Source organism: Cannabis sativa, chromosome 8 (assembly GCF_029168945.1).
Source record: "Cannabis sativa cultivar Pink pepper isolate KNU-18-1 chromosome 8, ASM2916894v1, whole genome shotgun sequence".
NCBI classification, from domain to species: domain Eukaryota; kingdom Viridiplantae; phylum Streptophyta; class Magnoliopsida; order Rosales; family Cannabaceae; genus Cannabis; species Cannabis sativa.
This window is the reverse complement of record NC_083608.1, coordinates 43,377,371-43,396,499: the sequence shown is the minus strand read 5'-3', so window position 1 is coordinate 43,396,499 and position 19,129 is coordinate 43,377,371. Positions and strand designations below refer to the sequence as shown.

General features: G+C 28.5%; 1 protein-coding gene and 1 long non-coding RNA gene across 2 annotated transcripts; both read left to right on the top strand.

The window, feature by feature from the left end:
* The first annotated feature begins 4,965 nt into the window (after positions 1–4,965).
* Positions 4,966–7,099, top strand: LOC133030078 (uncharacterized). The gene is made up of 2 exons (XR_009683974.1): positions 4,966–5,800; positions 6,251–7,099. It is a non-coding gene; the product is annotated as an uncharacterized LOC133030078 (long non-coding RNA).
* Positions 7,100–15,107: 8,008 nt separating this feature from the next.
* LOC115698637 (protein trichome birefringence-like 19) lies at positions 15,108–18,403 on the top strand. Its single transcript, XM_030625766.2, has 2 exons — positions 15,108–15,906; positions 17,464–18,403. The coding sequence occupies exons 1-2, from the start codon at positions 15,361–15,363 to the stop codon at positions 18,283–18,285; spliced, it is 1,368 nt and encodes a 455-aa protein (XP_030481626.1). The 5' UTR covers positions 15,108–15,360; the 3' UTR covers positions 18,286–18,403.
* The last annotated feature ends 726 nt before the right edge of the window (positions 18,404–19,129 follow it).

Below are 19,129 nucleotides of genomic sequence, written 5' to 3'. Positions count from 1 at the left end.
AAGTACCCGAAAACAAGCTAACCAGTCTGTCACTTGGCCCCCAAATTATAAAACAAAAGAAATAAAAATACCATTGAGACTTTGAAGAAGTCTCTTACAATCATCAATTACAAGACTAAGGAGAAGAAATAAAAATATTACAGAGTACACATTCTTACACTCATTCTTAATTAATTATTAAATAAATTAGTATTTATTTTTATATAGATTTGATGTGTTTTCTCTAAGTGTGTAAATTTATACTTAAAAGATAGTTTTGTGATGGAGTGAGATCCTTGAGCCTATTTTTACAATGATTTTAACATTTTTTTAAAGAGCTTATGAAATCCAAAATGATAGAGCTCGTTCCAGCTTTTCAAAATCTTGCGCTATAGCGCCGATTCTGGAAAAAAATATTTTTTGCGCTAAAACAAAATCTTGAAGAGTATCGCATGGCGCTATAGCTCCAGGTCTTCGATGCTATAGCGCTGTACGTGTATTTTTAAATTTAAATCTTAATTCTAAATAGATTCTTTTTATCTTTTTTTAGACTTATATAAAGAATGATGTAATTCGACTTTGGGGACGACTGGAGAGAGAGAGAGAGAGAGAGAGAGAGAGAGAGAGAGAGAGAGAGAGAGAGAGAGAGAGAGAGAGAGAGAGAGAGAGAGAGAGAGAGAGAGAGAGAGAGAGAGAGAGAGAGAGAGAGAGAGAGAGAGAGAGTGACAGTCAGTAGTCCCGTGATCCGTAAGGGGAAACACCGGGTAAGCTGTGCAATCCCACACCGCCTGGGGAAGGTCAAGTGGGATGATTCTGAGACTGTGTAGGTATGGGACTACACAGTTAAAGAGAGCTTAAATGGATTGATTGGTACTACCTATATCAACAAGGTGCATCTTGTTTTTCGGTAGCCCATCTCGAAAGAACTCCACAGTTAAGCGTGCTTGGCCTGGAGTAATTTCAAGGATGGGTGACCGCCTGGGAAGTTTTCCCAGGATGCGTGTGAGTGAGGACAAAGCACGCTGAAAACACTTGTGTTGATCTATAGGGTCAGTCATCAATCCAGAAAGCAGCCAGAGTGACGAACTCGTGTATAAGAGCCATTAGTCCGTGGGTGTAAGGGCCCAATGGAGGCTTGAAGCGGGGACGTTACACACAGAGAGAGAGAGAGAGAGAGAGAGAGAGAGAGAGAGAGAGAGAGAGAGAGAGAGAGAGAGAGAGAGAGAGAGAGAGAGAGAGAGAGAGAGAGAGAGAAGCAATTTCAAGATTAAAAAATACATTGAAGAGCAAGAGAGAAGATATTCAAGTAATCATCATCAACTATCATTATTAGAGTTTTTTTTTTCTTCTTATTTATTCTTTTATTTAGTTATTTAATTATGAACATGAGCATTGTGGTTATTATGTTTGTGATTACGAACAAAATACTTTTTCTAGAATATTGATAGAACTATTTTAGATTATGAATTAAAGTTTTTAGATTATTTCCATATTTGTTTATGCAATTTTATGTTAATTATCATCTTGTTAATGTTTGATCACCATTAATTAGTCTAGAGATTTTAGATTCTATACTTGAGAGAGGCAATTTAAAATTAGACTTGGAATCGCATGACATAGGAAAAGTGTGAGGTTAAGCGATTCCACTAATTCTATGAGTTTTATTTAAAGAGAATCATATTGCTTTATGAGTGCTTAATTGATTAACATTGAATAGAGATATCTTGTTAGTTAATTAAAGTAAAATCTATTATCACTCAGAGAGATTAATAGATTATATTAGAATTCTTAAAACTACAAGTTATAGAGAAAATTGAGATAATTAGTAAAGTGAGATTCATAGTTTAAAATAGAGAAATCAATTCTCTAGATTTTTATTTTCTAATTAAAAATCATTGTTTGTCTAATTATTTTTCAGTTATTTTTTTTATTTCATTCTTAATCATTATTTACTTTGTATTCAGTAATTGAAGTATAAAATTAAAAAAATATAATAATTAGTGAAATTTAATAATCAATCTTTGTGGGTTCGACAACCTTTTTAGTATTAAAATTTTACTATAACTACGATGTACGCTTGCAGTAAAAACTACAGGTTAAGAAAGAAATTTTGCAACATTGAAAGAAGGGAAAAAACTTATATCATGATGTGGTAGGATCTAAGAAATGTAGTGTTTAACTTAAAGGAAAAGATAGCTCGAAAGAAGCAAAGTTGAAGTAGGAAAAAAGTGCAGAGCAGAACTCGGACAATAAAGGAGCATAGCTCTAGAAATAAAGGAGGAGAACTTGCAAAATAAAAATAGAGCTTGAAAAGTTCATAAAGGGGAAAGAGGAAACACGCTAAGAAATACATGAGAACTTATCAACGTGGACCAATCAGAACGAGAGAAAAGAGAAAGTACAACGATCATTCCTACCTATAAATAGAAGACCCCCATCATTTGAAAAAGAGAACAAATTCTTGCTCACATCTAACTAGTCAAGACTCTGTCTGAATACATCATCAAGATCATTTTGAGCTTGAAAAACAGTCAAACTAGAAAAAACCACTGTAATTGAGAGAGAATTGTGTAAATTGCTAGAGTATACAAACTTTAAATGAGTTGATTATTATGATGTAAAAAATCTTATGTTGTAATAGTTGAGCTATTTTTCAACATCAACACACTATAGGTGTAGAATTAATCAACTATAAAAGTCAATTTTTTTTTTTAATTTTTATTGAAAGTATATAACAATCCTATTAAATATATAGGCTAATTAGAATTTTTGTTCCCTGAACTTTGACATGTACTAAATCATGTCCCCTGAACTTTTAAGGTCGTTAAAAATGTTCTCTGAATTATTGAGGTTGTTGGATTTAAGGACTTTTGTCTAATTTCATTCAATTTTACTATTTCAGTGATTGTTTATATACTAAACTATGCTCCCCAGACTTTGCTATCTACTAAATCATGTCCCTCGAACTTTGACATGTACTAAATTACGGCCCTTGGACTTTCATCCATGTTAGACTTTTTTTTACTAAAATTGGAAAAAAGTCCTTAAATCCAACAATCTCAATAGTTCAGGATGCATTTTTAACGACCTTCAAGGTTCAAGAAACATGATTTGGTACATATCAAAGTTCTGGGGATAAAATTCCTAATTATATAAATAAAAAAATAAAAACTTATCACTTATATATACTAATGAGTGGAAAAATAATAAATTAATCAAAATAATATATTTTATGGTGTAAATTTAGCTCGTACAATTTTTATACTAATTAAATTTGGTATAATTTTTAGTAACAAATTTATACACCACTATTAAAGTTTAATTCAATTAAGATGAGCTAAAAAAATGCATGGTATTGGTGACTCCTGTATAATACTCTATTAGAGATATTCTAAATACCTCTTATAACAATAATCTTTCATTATTTTATATACTTATAAATCAAAAGTAGTGGTGGCCAATTTCACTAATTTTCTTTGCAATAGTTTATTTTCATTATTGGGCAGAAAAATCTTTTAAGAAAAAAAAAAGTCCAAACCACTAATTATCCATTTAAGCTTTTTCTAGTGAAATTTAAGTATGCGTGCAAGACAAGCTTAATTATCTATAATTCTATATGGTCCCAATTTCATACCATGAATTAGTCAACTCAACATTCATGTTGTCTAAGCTAATACGCTATGTGGAAATAATGTGAAATTTAATACTAGATAAAAGACTAATTATTAGTTTCATTTAATTCATTGTGATTCAAATGTAATCTGCATAAAATAGATGGTCTATATTCTATAACAAAAAGCAAGACTGATGGAATGAAATTATATATATCACTACAAACTAATATGTATATATGGAATATCTTTAAATAAGTATTATTCAGTGATTGTTGTTAAAAAATTTAACTATAAATGTTAATTTTTAAAATATTAAATAATTATATTTTAATTAATAATAAATAATAAAAGATATATTTTAGTTTTTATGTTTAATTTAATTATAAATTAAAAAATATTTTTTTTTACACTATATTATTATATAAAAACATATCTAAATTTAACTCAATTTTTTTTTCTAAAGAAAAATCCCCAACTATATATAATATAAAAATGAGTTTTATTAATTAAATAAAAAATTAAGTATAAAAATTAAAAAATTTCTAATAATACGATCATAACAACTAACTACACGTTTTATATAATTTTTCTAACCACCCATTCATTTTTTTTTTCAAATTTTTCTATATATTATATATATGGTTGGGACTAATGCCCTACACGTTTTGGGCACTATCATCATGGGGAATTGTATGTTACTATAGTCAACAATTAATTTTCATATTTATATTTTCAAAATATTCTGAATTATTATTATTATTTTTATTTTTTGAGGAATATTCTGAATTATTTAAAACAAGACTGTTATGAATAATATAGTGTTAATAACAACTAACTAGTAACTACTTGGTAGTTATATAGTTTTTTTTTTTTTTTTTTTGAAACATTGGTAGTTATATAGTTAATTATGTTTAGAATTGGTATTGTTTGTTAGAGTTAGTTACAAAGTTACTTCTTGTAACCAAATGCCTATATGCTGCCATAATGTAAACTCTTTCATTCAATCAATATACTTCATATGTTATACAACTTCTTAATAATATTATCAAAATATAATTTTGTATGGTAATATAGTCTTTTTAACATAATTTCTTTAATTTTATTGGAAAACAGTTGATAAATAGATAAAAATTAAATACATTTCACTTTTTTTATTTTAATAATTAAAAAATTAAAACTAAAAATATGAATTATTATAAAAATATATATATATATATTATTCATTAATGGTAAATAATAAAGTATATTTAATTTGCATTTGTTAAGTATCATTCAATAAATAGAATGTGATTGAATTGAAGGTCCACATTACTAAAAAAGTTACATTAATTTTAAAAGGTATTAATTAATATAACTTAATAGTATAAAAATTTCAAGAACAAAAATATTAATTATATATTTAATTCATTTCTTTTCAATATTATTGTGAATATTTACAGATTAAAAATGAATTAAAATAAAATTTGGGTGGAAGAAACTTTAGTCCCTTAATTAATATCCTTTTGAAGATTAAACTTTTCTTTGGCAGCAGTTCATAGGTGGATCCCTACTCTCACTAATTTGTGATTAAACAAATTTTATATTACAAGGAGCAAAGACTACTACTTACTTTCTTCTTGAAATAGTTATTGGTTCATAGTACTATGCTTGAGAGTTCATAGCTCACGGTCACTTGGTTACTGAATTGGCTTCGTATTAGGACCCTATTGAGTCCAAACCTACCGAGGTTGGTCATGGTTCTGGTTCATTACTGTAACAGTGAAGTCCTAGCTTCCACAACTATCTAGTCCTTCACCTCTGCCTGTTTCAACAATTTCTGGTGATGGAATCAGACTGCCAAGTTCTCATTCTTATAAATTCTATACTGGCTCTTATCTAGGCAAAGATTTGTGATCATCATTTTTATGTTTTTTTTACTGTTCTCAAATCATGATTAAGATGTGAACATGGCCTGGCTTCAAGTTTCATGATCGGTGTATTACTCTGAAATTGAATCATTTATGCTTTGTGGATGATCTTTTACTTTTCTGTAATAGTAATTATATTTCAATCATTCTTATGTTGAGGGGTTTGAAATTATTCTCATTAACACCACAGATGCATCCTAATGCTGCAAAGACTTCAGTGTACTGTCATGGCATGTCTGAATTAGAAGTGGATCGGGTGCTTAATGTTTCTGGTTACGCTCGCAGCTATCTCTCATTTAGGTACCTTCGTATTCACATTTATTCAAAGAAAATATATGTTGTTGAATGTAAGAGTATTGTGGAGAAGATGACAAGCAGGATTTGGATTTGGAGTACAAGGAATCTCCCTTACATAGGAAGAGTGACATTGATCAACTTGGTTCTCATTGCAATACATTCATATTGGGCTCAGATCATGATCTTACCCAAAAGACTTCTGAAGGATATCAAAGCCATTTGTAGAGCCATTCTTTGGAAATGTGCATCAGTTTCTTATAGTCCAAGATTCAGGCACGGCCCTGGGCATAGGCGGGCTAGGCGTGTGCCTAGGGCCCACCTAGCCCAGGGGCCCAAAATTTTTTTTTCCCTTTTTAAAATTATATATTTTTTTTACTGATTTTCAAAAATACCACATTTTTTTAACATAAGGACCCATTTTTTTTTTTTTTCTTGTGGCTTACTTTGTTTCAGGGCCGGCCCCAAAATTAGTTGCTTGGGATAATATTTACTTATCGGAGTCAGCCGGTGGCTTGGGTTTTCGAAGAAGACATGATTGGAATGGGAAAGTATGTTTGGGATATTGCAAAGAAGAAAGACAATCTGTTTGTCAAGTGACCTGACAGTGTTTACTTGATGAATCAAGATTGGAAGGATTACCAATGTCCCAATGACTGTAGATGGTACTGGAAACGTATAGTCTCTGTGAATGATATATTCAAATCCAAAGTCTCCTTTGGAGTTTTCCTCTCTCAGAACTATACCATTAAAACTGGTGTAGAACTGATGGCTCCTCAAGAAGTGGAAATATCATGGAGGAAGTTTGATTGGGATAGGCTCATTACTCCCAAGCACTGGTTCATTATGTGGATTTTCATGGAGCAAAGATTAAACACTAAAGACTGAGTTGCCAAATACAATCCCAACATGTCTACTTCGTGGAGATGGAAATGAAAACATAGAACACATTTACATACAATAAGAGGTGTTTGGAGGTGATTAAGGATTGACTCAAGTGGAGGGCTAAGTCTAATATTCTTGGCCGATTACTCCATTGAATTTCTCATGCAAAGCACACATCGAAAACTCATAAGCGCATATTGTTAGCTATTCTTACTAGCTTGTAATGTGGTTTTTTCTAGGTGTACAGGGGATGGATACTGTTAGAATTGTCAAGTATATGGAGTGAAGCTAGAGTTGATTGAGCAATATAATGATCTTATATTTCATTAAAAAGAAACTCACTTATCCAACACTCCAAACATAAATTGTTTTTTCTAATTTTTTTATTTTAGAAAAATAGAATTTTTTTCCATTAAATAACTTTTTGGTGAATAAGTATTTGTAGTCATTATATAAAAATCCATAAATATGTAAGATCCTCTAAGAACAATAATACTTTTGATTTCAATCATGCTATTATTTCTACAGAAATTATAAAAATAAGAGAAATCATCCAAAATAATTTGTTAATAAATTACATCATCTTATACGATAACTAATTAGTTTTTAAAATAACAAACAGACATAAAAATAATCGGTATATAAAAATAATAACTTGTTATATTACATGGCAACTCATTAATTTTAAAAATTCTTTTTAAAGTTACCTAAATATATTTTAAGTTATAATATACCATGATATAACTTAAAAATAGTTAACTAGTTACTAAAATATATACAAATAAGTTTTAGATAGTAACCGAAATGTATCTCAAATTATATGATATGAAAATAAAGTTTTTTTATAAAACAATAAAAGTAACTAATTGATTTTTTATTAACTAAAAATTTACTTATAAAAAAGTTTGAAAATAAAAATAATAGAAAACGTCATAAAACAACAGAAAATACCAGATTTAACGGAGGTGGCACATGAATAAAAGTAGTAATGTTATTACTGTAAATTAGATGAAAATAATGTATATTCTTGTAAACATTCCTAAAAATAATTGCATAAAATGAACCCAAACAAAATACTTTTTCTAGATCACAACGATTAAAATCCAAACAAATACACATATAATTAATATAAAAAAATATTAGAAACAAAAATCATAAAATAGGTAAATAAATGAGAAATTTACATAAATTACTATTTTCAGTTAAAAATTTACTGTTTTACATTTAAAGATGTTTTTTTTTTTACATTTTTAGGGTATTTATAAAAATAACAAGAAAATTACATAAAAATAATAGAAAAATAACATCCAAACAACATTAAAATAACATAAAAAAAACAATATACAAAAAGCAAAAAAAAAAAACAACAACAAAATAACAATAGTATAACATAAAAATGCATTAAAAGACTGTATTTATATAAATAAAATCTTAAAATGGTAAAAATATTTAAAATTTATACAATCGTATTTTTGTAATTTTTTTTTTGTTACTTTTGTGTATTTTCAAAACAATCCCCAAATAAATTGGCAAACATAATGAGTGTATATTTCAAAAAAAATAAATAAATACAATGTGTAACATATTTTGTTCGGTGTGTTCCTCCTCTAATTTATGGACCCTATTATTTAAATAATGTTGGGCTCGGCCTATCTCCTAGGCCTTGGACCAAGAGCACAAGTCCAAAAGAAATTACAAGAAAGGATTATTTCAAATATCTAAAAACAATAAAAAATTTATATTTTTACAGAATATTGTCTTTTTTTTACGAATTCTTTTTTCCTTATAAACAGTTACAGTTGGTTTTAAGTTGTTCAAAAAAAAAATTATTTAAACATTATTTTCACCTTACAGAGAAATATAGTATAATATTGCTACAACTTATAATAGTTGGAAGGGATGAGTTTATGCTATTTTGATAGTTAAACCGTTTAAGTTATGCTTAGATAAACTTAGTTTCTCTTTTTTTTTTGTGAAGAGAGATTTATTAAAAAAACAAGTTAAAATTACTTGACAGATTTTTTCAGCAGATTAATAAAAAAGAGAAGTAAGCATCTCAATTTTTCCGCTCATTGAAAATTGACATTTAAAGAGTTGTGTTAAAAAAACCGTAGCTATATACTATAGTATACCTAATTGTTGTAGTTATTTAGGAACAAAAATATTAATATCTAAGAGTAGAGATTTGATGTTGCTAATAAAATAAAAGTTTGGAGACTAATTTATCAAAAAAAAAAAAAATTTGAAGATAAATTTGTTAAGACGTATATAATTTGGGAACCAATTTATCATAAAATAATATTTGGAGACCAACATACTAAATCTTATATAATTTATGGACCTATAATACAAATAAGCCAATCTATTTTAACTTTTTATTTAGAATTTTCACAAAAAAAAAAGATAAAAAATATATATTTTCACAAATTTGCACCTCAAAAATCATAAAAAGAATGAAAATTTCCGTATATTATATCCAATGATTACTTAGATAAGCAAATACTGAAGGCAAATTTGAAATTTTATGCTTACATTACGGGAAAATTTTTCCCTTAACCCTAAATATCCTATATTAGTAAAATGGGATAATATTTTGTTAATTCCCACATTAACCCCCTCATTCAAACCCGTCTCTCTTTCCCCTCTTTCTCTCTTTCTCTCTCTATCTCGCGAACCCCCACACTTAAATTTTTGAGATTTCAAGTTTGGGTCCGATGCTCGTCCGATGTCGTCCGATTGCACACAAAAAGCACTTAAATTTTTGGGTTTTTAAGGTCGGGTTCGATGGGCCCATCAGACCCAACCTTAAAAACCAAGAATTTAAGTTTTTTGTGTGCCATCGGACGGGCATCAGACTGGCATCAGGCCCCATCGGACCCAGCCTCTTAAAAACCCAAAAAAATTTGACATTCGACAGAAAACTCATACCATTTTCAACCCTATAAACTAACAGATCTTTTCCTAAATCTAACTCTAACTAACAGATTTTGCGTAAAATTGCAACATATTAATCTATTTCATGAATTTAAGCATCAAAAATTGAAAGAAAAAATTGAAAAAGAAAATTGAGGGTTGGGGCGGTCGGGTGTGGGCGGCCTGCGTGGACGGTGGGGGTGGCCAGCGTGGACGGTGTGGGCAGTCTCCGTCAAAGTCTGGTGTGCGTGCGTGGACGGGGTGGGGGTTCGCGAGACAGAGAGAGAAAGAGAGAAAGAAGGGAAAGAGAGAAGGATTTGAATGAGGGGGTAATGTGGAAATTAACAAAAATATTGTCCCATCTTACCAATATAGGGTATATGAGGTTTAAGGAAAAAATTTCCCCCTAATATAAGTATAAAATTTCAAATTTCTCATACTAAAACTTTGTGAAAGGGATGATAGAAAACAACAATAATACAATTAATTATAAGGAGGAAACAACAATAAATTTTATATTAAGCACTTTTTTTTAATTATTTTTACTATACCAAAATCTTCTTTAAGATATATAAACAAAATCATAAATTTTAATTAGAATTATAATTAATTACAACCATCTATTACAATTATTTAATCAATTTTCATACTCAAAATTAATTCAGAATAGTATAATTATAATATAATCTGCGTGGACGGTGGGGGTGTCGAAATATTGTTATGATTATAATATAATGTGAAAAATTCAGAATAGTTTATATTACTGAAAATAAAATTTCTGATATTTTAGTCTAACAGGTATGTTCAAAAAATTTCAAACTTATTATTACTAGGATTATGGTAAATTATTTAAATTTTTGTTTTTTAAAAAAAATACAAGAATAATATTATTACTAGGAGTATGTATTTTTAGGCTCAAAAATTAACAAATAGATTGTAATAAGATAAATGGTAGCACTCTTCTTTTAATTATGGTCACTATATTGAAATTATCTTAAAAAAGATTATTACTGTATTTTTAGTAATTTACGACATAAATATTTAAGTGTAAGTCTTAGTTGTACATAAATTTTTAAGTTTAATTTTTAATGGTAATAATAGCTAAGTTATATTTTTGTAACTATTTCACTATTAAATATTAAGTCATTATAAAATATCATTTTTTTTATTAGTATATTTAAATTTATTTTTTTTAAAAAAAAATAAAAATTTAATAATTTAAATTAATTAAAAATTATCAAATTACTTCACACTTAACAATAATATTAAATTTATATATTTATTTACAACAAAAATTAATCTTTATGTTGAAAATATTTCAAAAAATAATGAAAGAACCGACAATTGCAACAAATTAAGATAAACGAGGTAAATTTTTAATTTAATTTTATTTATTTAGAGGAAAACGATGTTACCTTGGTGGAAAAGATAAAACTGAAAGAGTGTCAGAAGTGGGAAAAACAATACAAAATTGGGAAAAGAATAGTACACCACAACTCGTACGTAAGAAAATGGACCAAAGGAAACCATATATAATTGGAAAACGACGAAAATTTACGAACAACGAGGCTATATAGAAACTAAAACGACAATAACTTTGTTCGATGAGAGGAGAATAACATCAGACATTACGACAAACTAAAAACAACAAGATAAGTATAAATGTTGAGAAACGTTAAATTTTAATGTAATTGTCTTCATCGTAATCAGTACCAAAACACTATCTACTATTAGTAATACTTCTTTTTTATTTAATAATTATTTGTTGTACCTTAATTTAATTATATATGTAGTAGTTTAGTTAAGGAAAAAAAAAAACAAAAAATATATATGTAGTTTAGAATACATCGTAAAAAGCAATTTCCTTCCCTTCTAGGTAAAATTATCTCTGAAAACTTATAAGTGTTGATTTGATCGATGTATAAAGGCTTTATTAATTATTATACTGACATATTGTAATATCTATAATTATTAGTGAATTTACTCTATTAATATTTTTGTTATTAGTTTAAATTTTACCTCTTAATTTTTCACATATATATAATATTCCTTTTTATATATATTAAACGGGCAAATTCACTAATCGCTCTAATTCGAAAGTAGCCGTGGACGATTTTTGCCCTTTTGTTTTGTATACAATTAGTATGCTTTCTTTATTTTATTAATTTTTTTTATAATTCTAGTCAAATCTAAGTATATATTACAAGGCAAACTTAATCTAGCTATATGGTCCCATTGTATTTACCATTAATAATTATGAGTCAACTCAATTCATGATGTGTTAGCTAAGCAAATATACATGACTCGCACTAGGTGGAATTAATGAGAAATTTGATATTAAATGAAAGACTAATTTTTATTTTTATTGCTTAAAATTGAATGTAATCATGTATAAAATTGATGGTCTAACTAAAAGCAAAGACTATATATAGATGACTAGATTTTAGCATATTATAAAAACGTCGGCAGAATGTATAATTCTAGTTAAGTTAATAATTTTTCAAAAATTTATATATGTATTCATATATAATTAAACTATATCATATGCTACAGCTTGCATGCATTAGGGTGTCAAAATTAAGTGTATGATTGTAATGTTATACCAACTAATTAAAATAATGCTATTTAATTAATGAGCTGATCAGAGCGGACAATTTTACACGTCTTTTTCTTTATATATTTAGCCAAGAAATAATAAAAGAAAAACCAACATATAATGTTTTAATGAATTAGTAGAAATGTGCCCCCACTATAAAATAAATATACTAATGATCTTATATTTTATTGGTCTTATTATTAATTTTTGTACGTATTTATAGCATCTAGCCATGATAGATTGTTAAATTATTTCTCCAAATGAGATCATGAAAGCAGTAAATAATTACCTAGTTCAGTTCATAATTAATCACTATAACTCGCTTATATATAATACTTCTGGTAAAAAATAAACCAATTGTTTATAATTTATTATATACGTGTTATTAAATTAATTCAAATAATAACAATGACTGATTGAGTCTTCTTTAAAAAAAAGTGTCTGATCAGAGCCAAACAAGATCTACACTTGTAATATATTAAATTAATTAAGTGGGATTCGTAGAAGTTTCAATTGCTGTAATTTGAAATTTAGTTGATCAAAGTCGACTAATGCTTTCTTTGAATAGCTTCTGTTTGTTCCCATTCTTACCAAACGAAAAATTAAAGTAATCCTAAAAAAATGTTTTAAATGATAATAGGTCATATATCATAATTATATATCTAAAAGCACTGTTGCAGCAAATCAAATAATTTATATATCATTATTGAAAAACACTGTCCAATATTTCTGTTAATTAATCATTTTTATATTATATATGATTGTCCATATGACCCGACCGTTATAGATGCATGCAAAATTTAAGTAGTTGTGAGACATGTGACCTTATGCTTAATGCCAAAGTCTGATGTCCGATCAATCAAAATCCTAATTCTTTGATTAATAATTTCTGATTCACTACTCATATATATATGAAGACCACAGTACTACTCATATATATACTAAGTAATGCTAGATTTTAGTACTGTATATATTTATTGTAGTGTAATAAATTGCAAGTTGGAGTTCTTTCTTTCAATTAATTAATTAAAATTAACTTGATCCATCAACAATTTGGAAAAACAATTATTTTAAAAAATGTCGATACAATCCAATAAAGATTTCGTTGGAGATAAGAAGAATATTAATAATTAATTAGGTATTGTGGATGTATACTGAAGATGTTTGAGAATTCAGATTCAACAAGCACATGAAAGAGTCCAGATTACCCAACATCAAAATATATATACATTTTTAGAAGAGAAGAAGGAGATCGATGAAGACGAAATTAGTTTTTGGCTTATATATATATACATATTAATCAAATATATATAGTAAATTATATACAGACTGGAATCACGTATACGCACATGCAAATGGGGTGGTGTCCAAATATTATATATGTGTGTATAAATTTATATATTAAGAAATAAAAAAATTATATATGTATACGTAAACCCCTGCGGCCGGGTTATAATAATCATACTTTATTGAAAGAAATATATGAATATATAAACGAATATAGTTACTGTATAAATTTTTTAAGATTTGTAGTTTACATGTGCATGTGTAAATATGTATAATAGATTTTTTCATTGTTCGGAATTAATTAGGAAAGTTCTTATCGAAGCTAGAATATATTAATATATATATATATATACATATATTTTTAGCCCACAGATAGACAAATAATTAAAAGACATTTCTTTCACCAAATTAATAATTATAAGAGAAACTACTATTAATTTGCTAAATTCTATGTAAAATCTAAATTATATTAATTATTATACATATTCAGATAATAATATACAATCGTAGAATTTAGATCTATCGTCTAATAGTGACGGACTTGAAATTTTACTTTATAGAAGTTTATTTATTATTAAAAAATATTTATACATATATTATAATTACTCTTATTAAATTTATTTAATTTTGTTAAGAATTTTTTTACTATTTTAATCTATAATTATTAAACTAAAAAAATAAATTTTATTTTTTAAAAGATAATACTTTTATTAGTGGGGATATAGCCCCAACAATAACTCAACTGGGTCCTGTATATGAAGAGAATCTGATTATGAAGAAATAATATTTTTTTTAAAAAAAACAGTCATACATACTACATAGCCCATAAAAGGAATAATACTCGAAAGTACGTATTTTGTTTTATTTTTTTTCCAAAAAAGAAAAGGAATAAAAAGATTACACTCAAAGGATTTTTTCTTTTCAAAAATCATGCTGTTATTCTCTGTAGAAAAGTGTAATGATATTCCATCTTTATTTAGCTAGTAAAGGCTCCGTCAGAATTTATTCCTTCTCTTTAAAATTAAAAAGCTCAGAATTAATTAAATTTATAAGTATACAAATATTATATTGTATAAGTTTATATGTAGCTTGTAAGTAAAATGTGTACAACTTTCAAGTTTTTTTTTTTTTTTTAGGTCAGTAGTATTTGTATAAGTTCATGTATAGCTTCTCTTTAAACCAATAAAATGTGTAAACCCCCCAAAAAAAAAAAACAGATTTATATAGAGCTTAAAACAGATATATACGGCTAAATTAGAAGAATTTGGTAATTATTTATGATTGATAGGTCAGTAGTAAGACCCAATTTTGAATTCAATCCAAACAAAGTGTCATATCAAGTCAAAAGTAATTAATTAATTATCTGATCATACACAACTAATTAATCTCTATTTGAATTATTATTAACCAAACCAATAAAATATTTCTTTCAAATGTTTCTATATATATATTTGGGTACTTATCTAATAATGTAATAATATGTACAGCTTTTTTTCCCAAATTAATATAAACACACAATTTATTTATAAATATAATAAAAAAAATAATTAAACACACGAAGAGGCCGGGGTCACATGTGTAACATTACTCCATTGGCGGCTAGCTAGCAACGTATATATATATAATATATATATATAGATATATTAGAAATTATCTATACAATAAACTTTGTTATATTATAAAGTCATGCTCATATGAGCCATGACCATATTATAAAATTATTTATACACTTCCATTCCATTTATAAATATAAAAAAAATTAACGTAACTACTTAACTACAGAAAAACAAACAATTACCACAACCCCCAATTGTTCTTCTTCTAGATACCCTTTGAATTTTTCTCTCCACAAATCTCTTCTTCCCTTTTTCTTCTTCTCTCATCAATGAAGAACATTCAAGATCATCAGTTTCCCAATGGAATCATCAAATATTACAAGTTTAACACCAAAAAACTCGTCCTCTTATCATTTATCTTCCTAATTATCCTTACCATCGTCCCTGTATACCACCCTTCTATAAATTACTCATCTTTTTTCTTCAGTACTAGTAATAATAATAACGTTGATAATAATAATTATTCGTCCTCGTCGTCGCCGTCGTCGTCTCCGTCGGAGAAAAATGTTGATATTAGAATACAGTCGTCGTCGACGCACAAGTGTGACATATTTTCCGGGGAATGGGTTCCGAACCCGGAGGCTCCGTACTACACGAACGACACGTGTTGGGCCATACACGAGCACCAAAACTGCATGAAATACGGGCGACCCGACTCCGAATTCATGAAGTGGAAGTGGAAACCCGACGGGTGTGACTTGCCCGTTTTCAACCCGGCTCAGTTCTTGGAATTAGTTAGAGATAAATCCTTGGCTTTTGTGGGTGACTCTGTGGCCAGAAACCAAATGCAATCTCTCATTTGCCTACTTTCAAGGGTAATAAACACTATATATATCTCTTTAATATATTTACTTTACTATTATTAATTAATATATAAGAAGAAAAAAAAATCCTCTTATTTTTGAAGTAGTTATAATCATGAATCATGATGGAAGATTTCATCTTAAGTAATTATCATGAGGTCCTTATCATGATCCTTGTTTTGATTTGGTTATTTTTCTAGGTATACAACATTTATAGATATAAATATGGTAGTAAATATGATTGTAACTATATAACTATCATTTTCTACTATCAACTAATATCTTTTTTTATTATTACTATTTTTTTTCACTTGCCCATGATTTTTTTTAAAAAAATAAAAAATTGTGATAATAAGATTAGTTGACCAACGCCTTGAATTTTAAAAAAGATTAGGTAGAAGAAGAGGCAATAATATTGATGTACATCTTAGCTAGTTTTGATCGGTAGCATATGGCATTGGAATCTCTTCCCAATGGGTTCAAATGAGTATGTCTTGTTTTGCACATGATTAAAGGTTAAGGCCAAACCAAGACAACTTGTCAGGCACAACCTATATAAATTAATATATTTAAATATATTTTGTTCCTTATATATTTTATATCACGATGCATGAGCAACGTATCAGCTTATGCCACGTGGAATATTTTAGCCTTAATTTTCAGTATCTTGTTATAGATGAATATTATCTCACATGATAATAGTACCACTACTACACAAAATGTTATTGTGATAATATCTCCTTAGCCATAAAAGTAAGGAAATTTCTTAAGCTTTTTATTGAAGGGAATAGGGAGATGTGATGTCCATTTTCTCTTTTTCTTCTGTTGTGTGGCCCAACTTATTCTATATATACGTGTCTTTATTAGTATATATTGCTTGATTAGACCATATGATATCGATAACTTTTAATATCTATTTATTCTTTCTACCAAATTATTTATTATATGCAGTTTTTTTAAATAAATAAATAAGAAAAAAATTAAAGAAGAAGAAGAAAAGAATGGGGTGCAATTGTTGTTTGTTAGTCCACAGATTTGGCTTTTAAAGTTTGATAAATTATAAGTATTCTCTAGATGGTTAGATTAAACATAGTTTTCAAATATGAGAAGAAAAGCACATATTTAAGAGTCTTCTTGATCAAGTATAAATAAACAACTTTTTTTCCCCTTCAAAGCTTTGAGTATTTATTCAATTTTATGTTTTTGAGTACGAAAATAACACTGTAGCTTAAGTTTTGTCCCTAATAAAAAATTACTTTTACCGTCTTGGAAAGATCGATGTTGTCTAATGTACTGAAAAGTATATATGGATAACATAGCTCTCTCTATTTCCAGCTGGAAAGGAATCAAAATCTAAAACCATACACGCAAAGATATATCATAATTAAATTACTTTTGTCCCATTTGTCTTTGGACATTCGAACAAATTTACATAAGCCTCATTTTTTTTTTTTTATTTTGGGATGAAAACACCAACGCATTCATTACAGCTTTTTTGCTTGGTTCAAATTAAATTGAATTAGTCATTGTAGCTAATTTAGTTATTGAAAAATAATTTCCTTTTTTCAGGTTGAATATCCAATTGACGAGTCATTTACCAAAGACGAACAATTCAAACGATGGAAGTACACAACCTACAATTTCACCTTAGCCACATTCTGGACACCCCATTTGGTAAAAGGCCAAGAATCAGACCCAAACGGCCCAACCAAAACGGGCTTGTTCAGTCTCTACTTGGACGAGTTGGACGAGACATGGACGACCCAAGTTGAGGATTTCGACTATATCATACTCTCAGGGGGCCATTGGTTTATGAGGCCCATGGTCTTCTACGAGAACCATAAGATAGTTGGCTGCCACTTCTGCCAACTACCAAATGTGACCGATTTGGGTATGTACTATGGGTATAGGAGAGCCATGAGGACAGCTATGAAAGCCATTAATGGGTTAAAAAACTACAAGGGTGTTACTTACCTTAGGACTTTTGCACCATCCCATTTTGAAGGTGGGTTATGGAACCAAGGAGGGAATTGTGTGAGAACGGCGCCGTTTAGGAGCAATGAGACCCTTTTGGAGGGTCCAAATATGGAGTTTTATATGACCCAAGTGGAGGAGTTTAGGAATGCTGAGAAGGAAGCAAGGAAAAGAGGGTTGAAGTTTAGATTGCTTGATACAACTCAAGCCATGTTGTTGAGGCCAGATGGTCACCCTAGTAGATTTGGTCATTGGCCCAATGAGAATGTGACTTTGTATAATGATTGTGTTCATTGGTGTTTGCCTGGACCTATTGACACGTGGAATGATTTCTTGCTCGAGATGATCAAGACTGAACGGTTGAGATCTGCTGCGGAGAGCCTTCAGTTTTCTGACCGAAAATTGCTAGTGAGATAGATAGATTTTATTTTTTCTCTTCCTTTTTGTGTATTTATGAAAGATTATTTTTTTAATTATTATTTACTTTTACTGATTATTACTTAATTAATAAGATACGTGATTAAGGTTTGAGATTGATGCATGTTTTTGTAATTAAAGTATAAATCTATATATATAGACTATATTTGGAAAAAAGGAGGAGATGCTCTGGTCTAGATCCGTGATGTAATAATAAAATAATAACATTTGTCATGAGCATATCAGCATGAAAATTAATGTATTATACTAGGAAACATAATTTCTTACAGTGATTTTGATTTTTCTTTAAAAAAAAAATTATCAATTTTATATTATATTTTTTTGAGTTATTATTAATGAATTAAATTTAAAAGAGAAAATGAAAACATAAATTTAAAATTTTAAAATATCTAAATTAAAATCACCGCATTCCACGCGACCACATTCAAAATTGTTATCATCACTGTATCTCATTTTGTAGTCGCTTTTACAATCAAAGTTATTATCATCATCATATCTTACTTGTAGTCGCGATTACATTCAAAGTCGTTGTCATCATTGTATTTATAACGTTTAGATCATGGGACTCTAACTGTCACAATCACCCCTTTTTGAGAGTCCGACGTCCTCGACCACACTTCCGGTTGGGTCAAAGCTCTGATACCATTTGTAACGTTCCCGCTTCAAGCCTCAATTGAGCTCTTACACCTATAGAATGATGACTCTTATACACGAGTACGTCACTCTGGCTACTTCATGGAACCGTGATGACTGACTCTACAGACCAACACGAGTGTTTCCAGCATGCTTTGTCCTCACTCGAACATTTATTGGGAAAACTTCC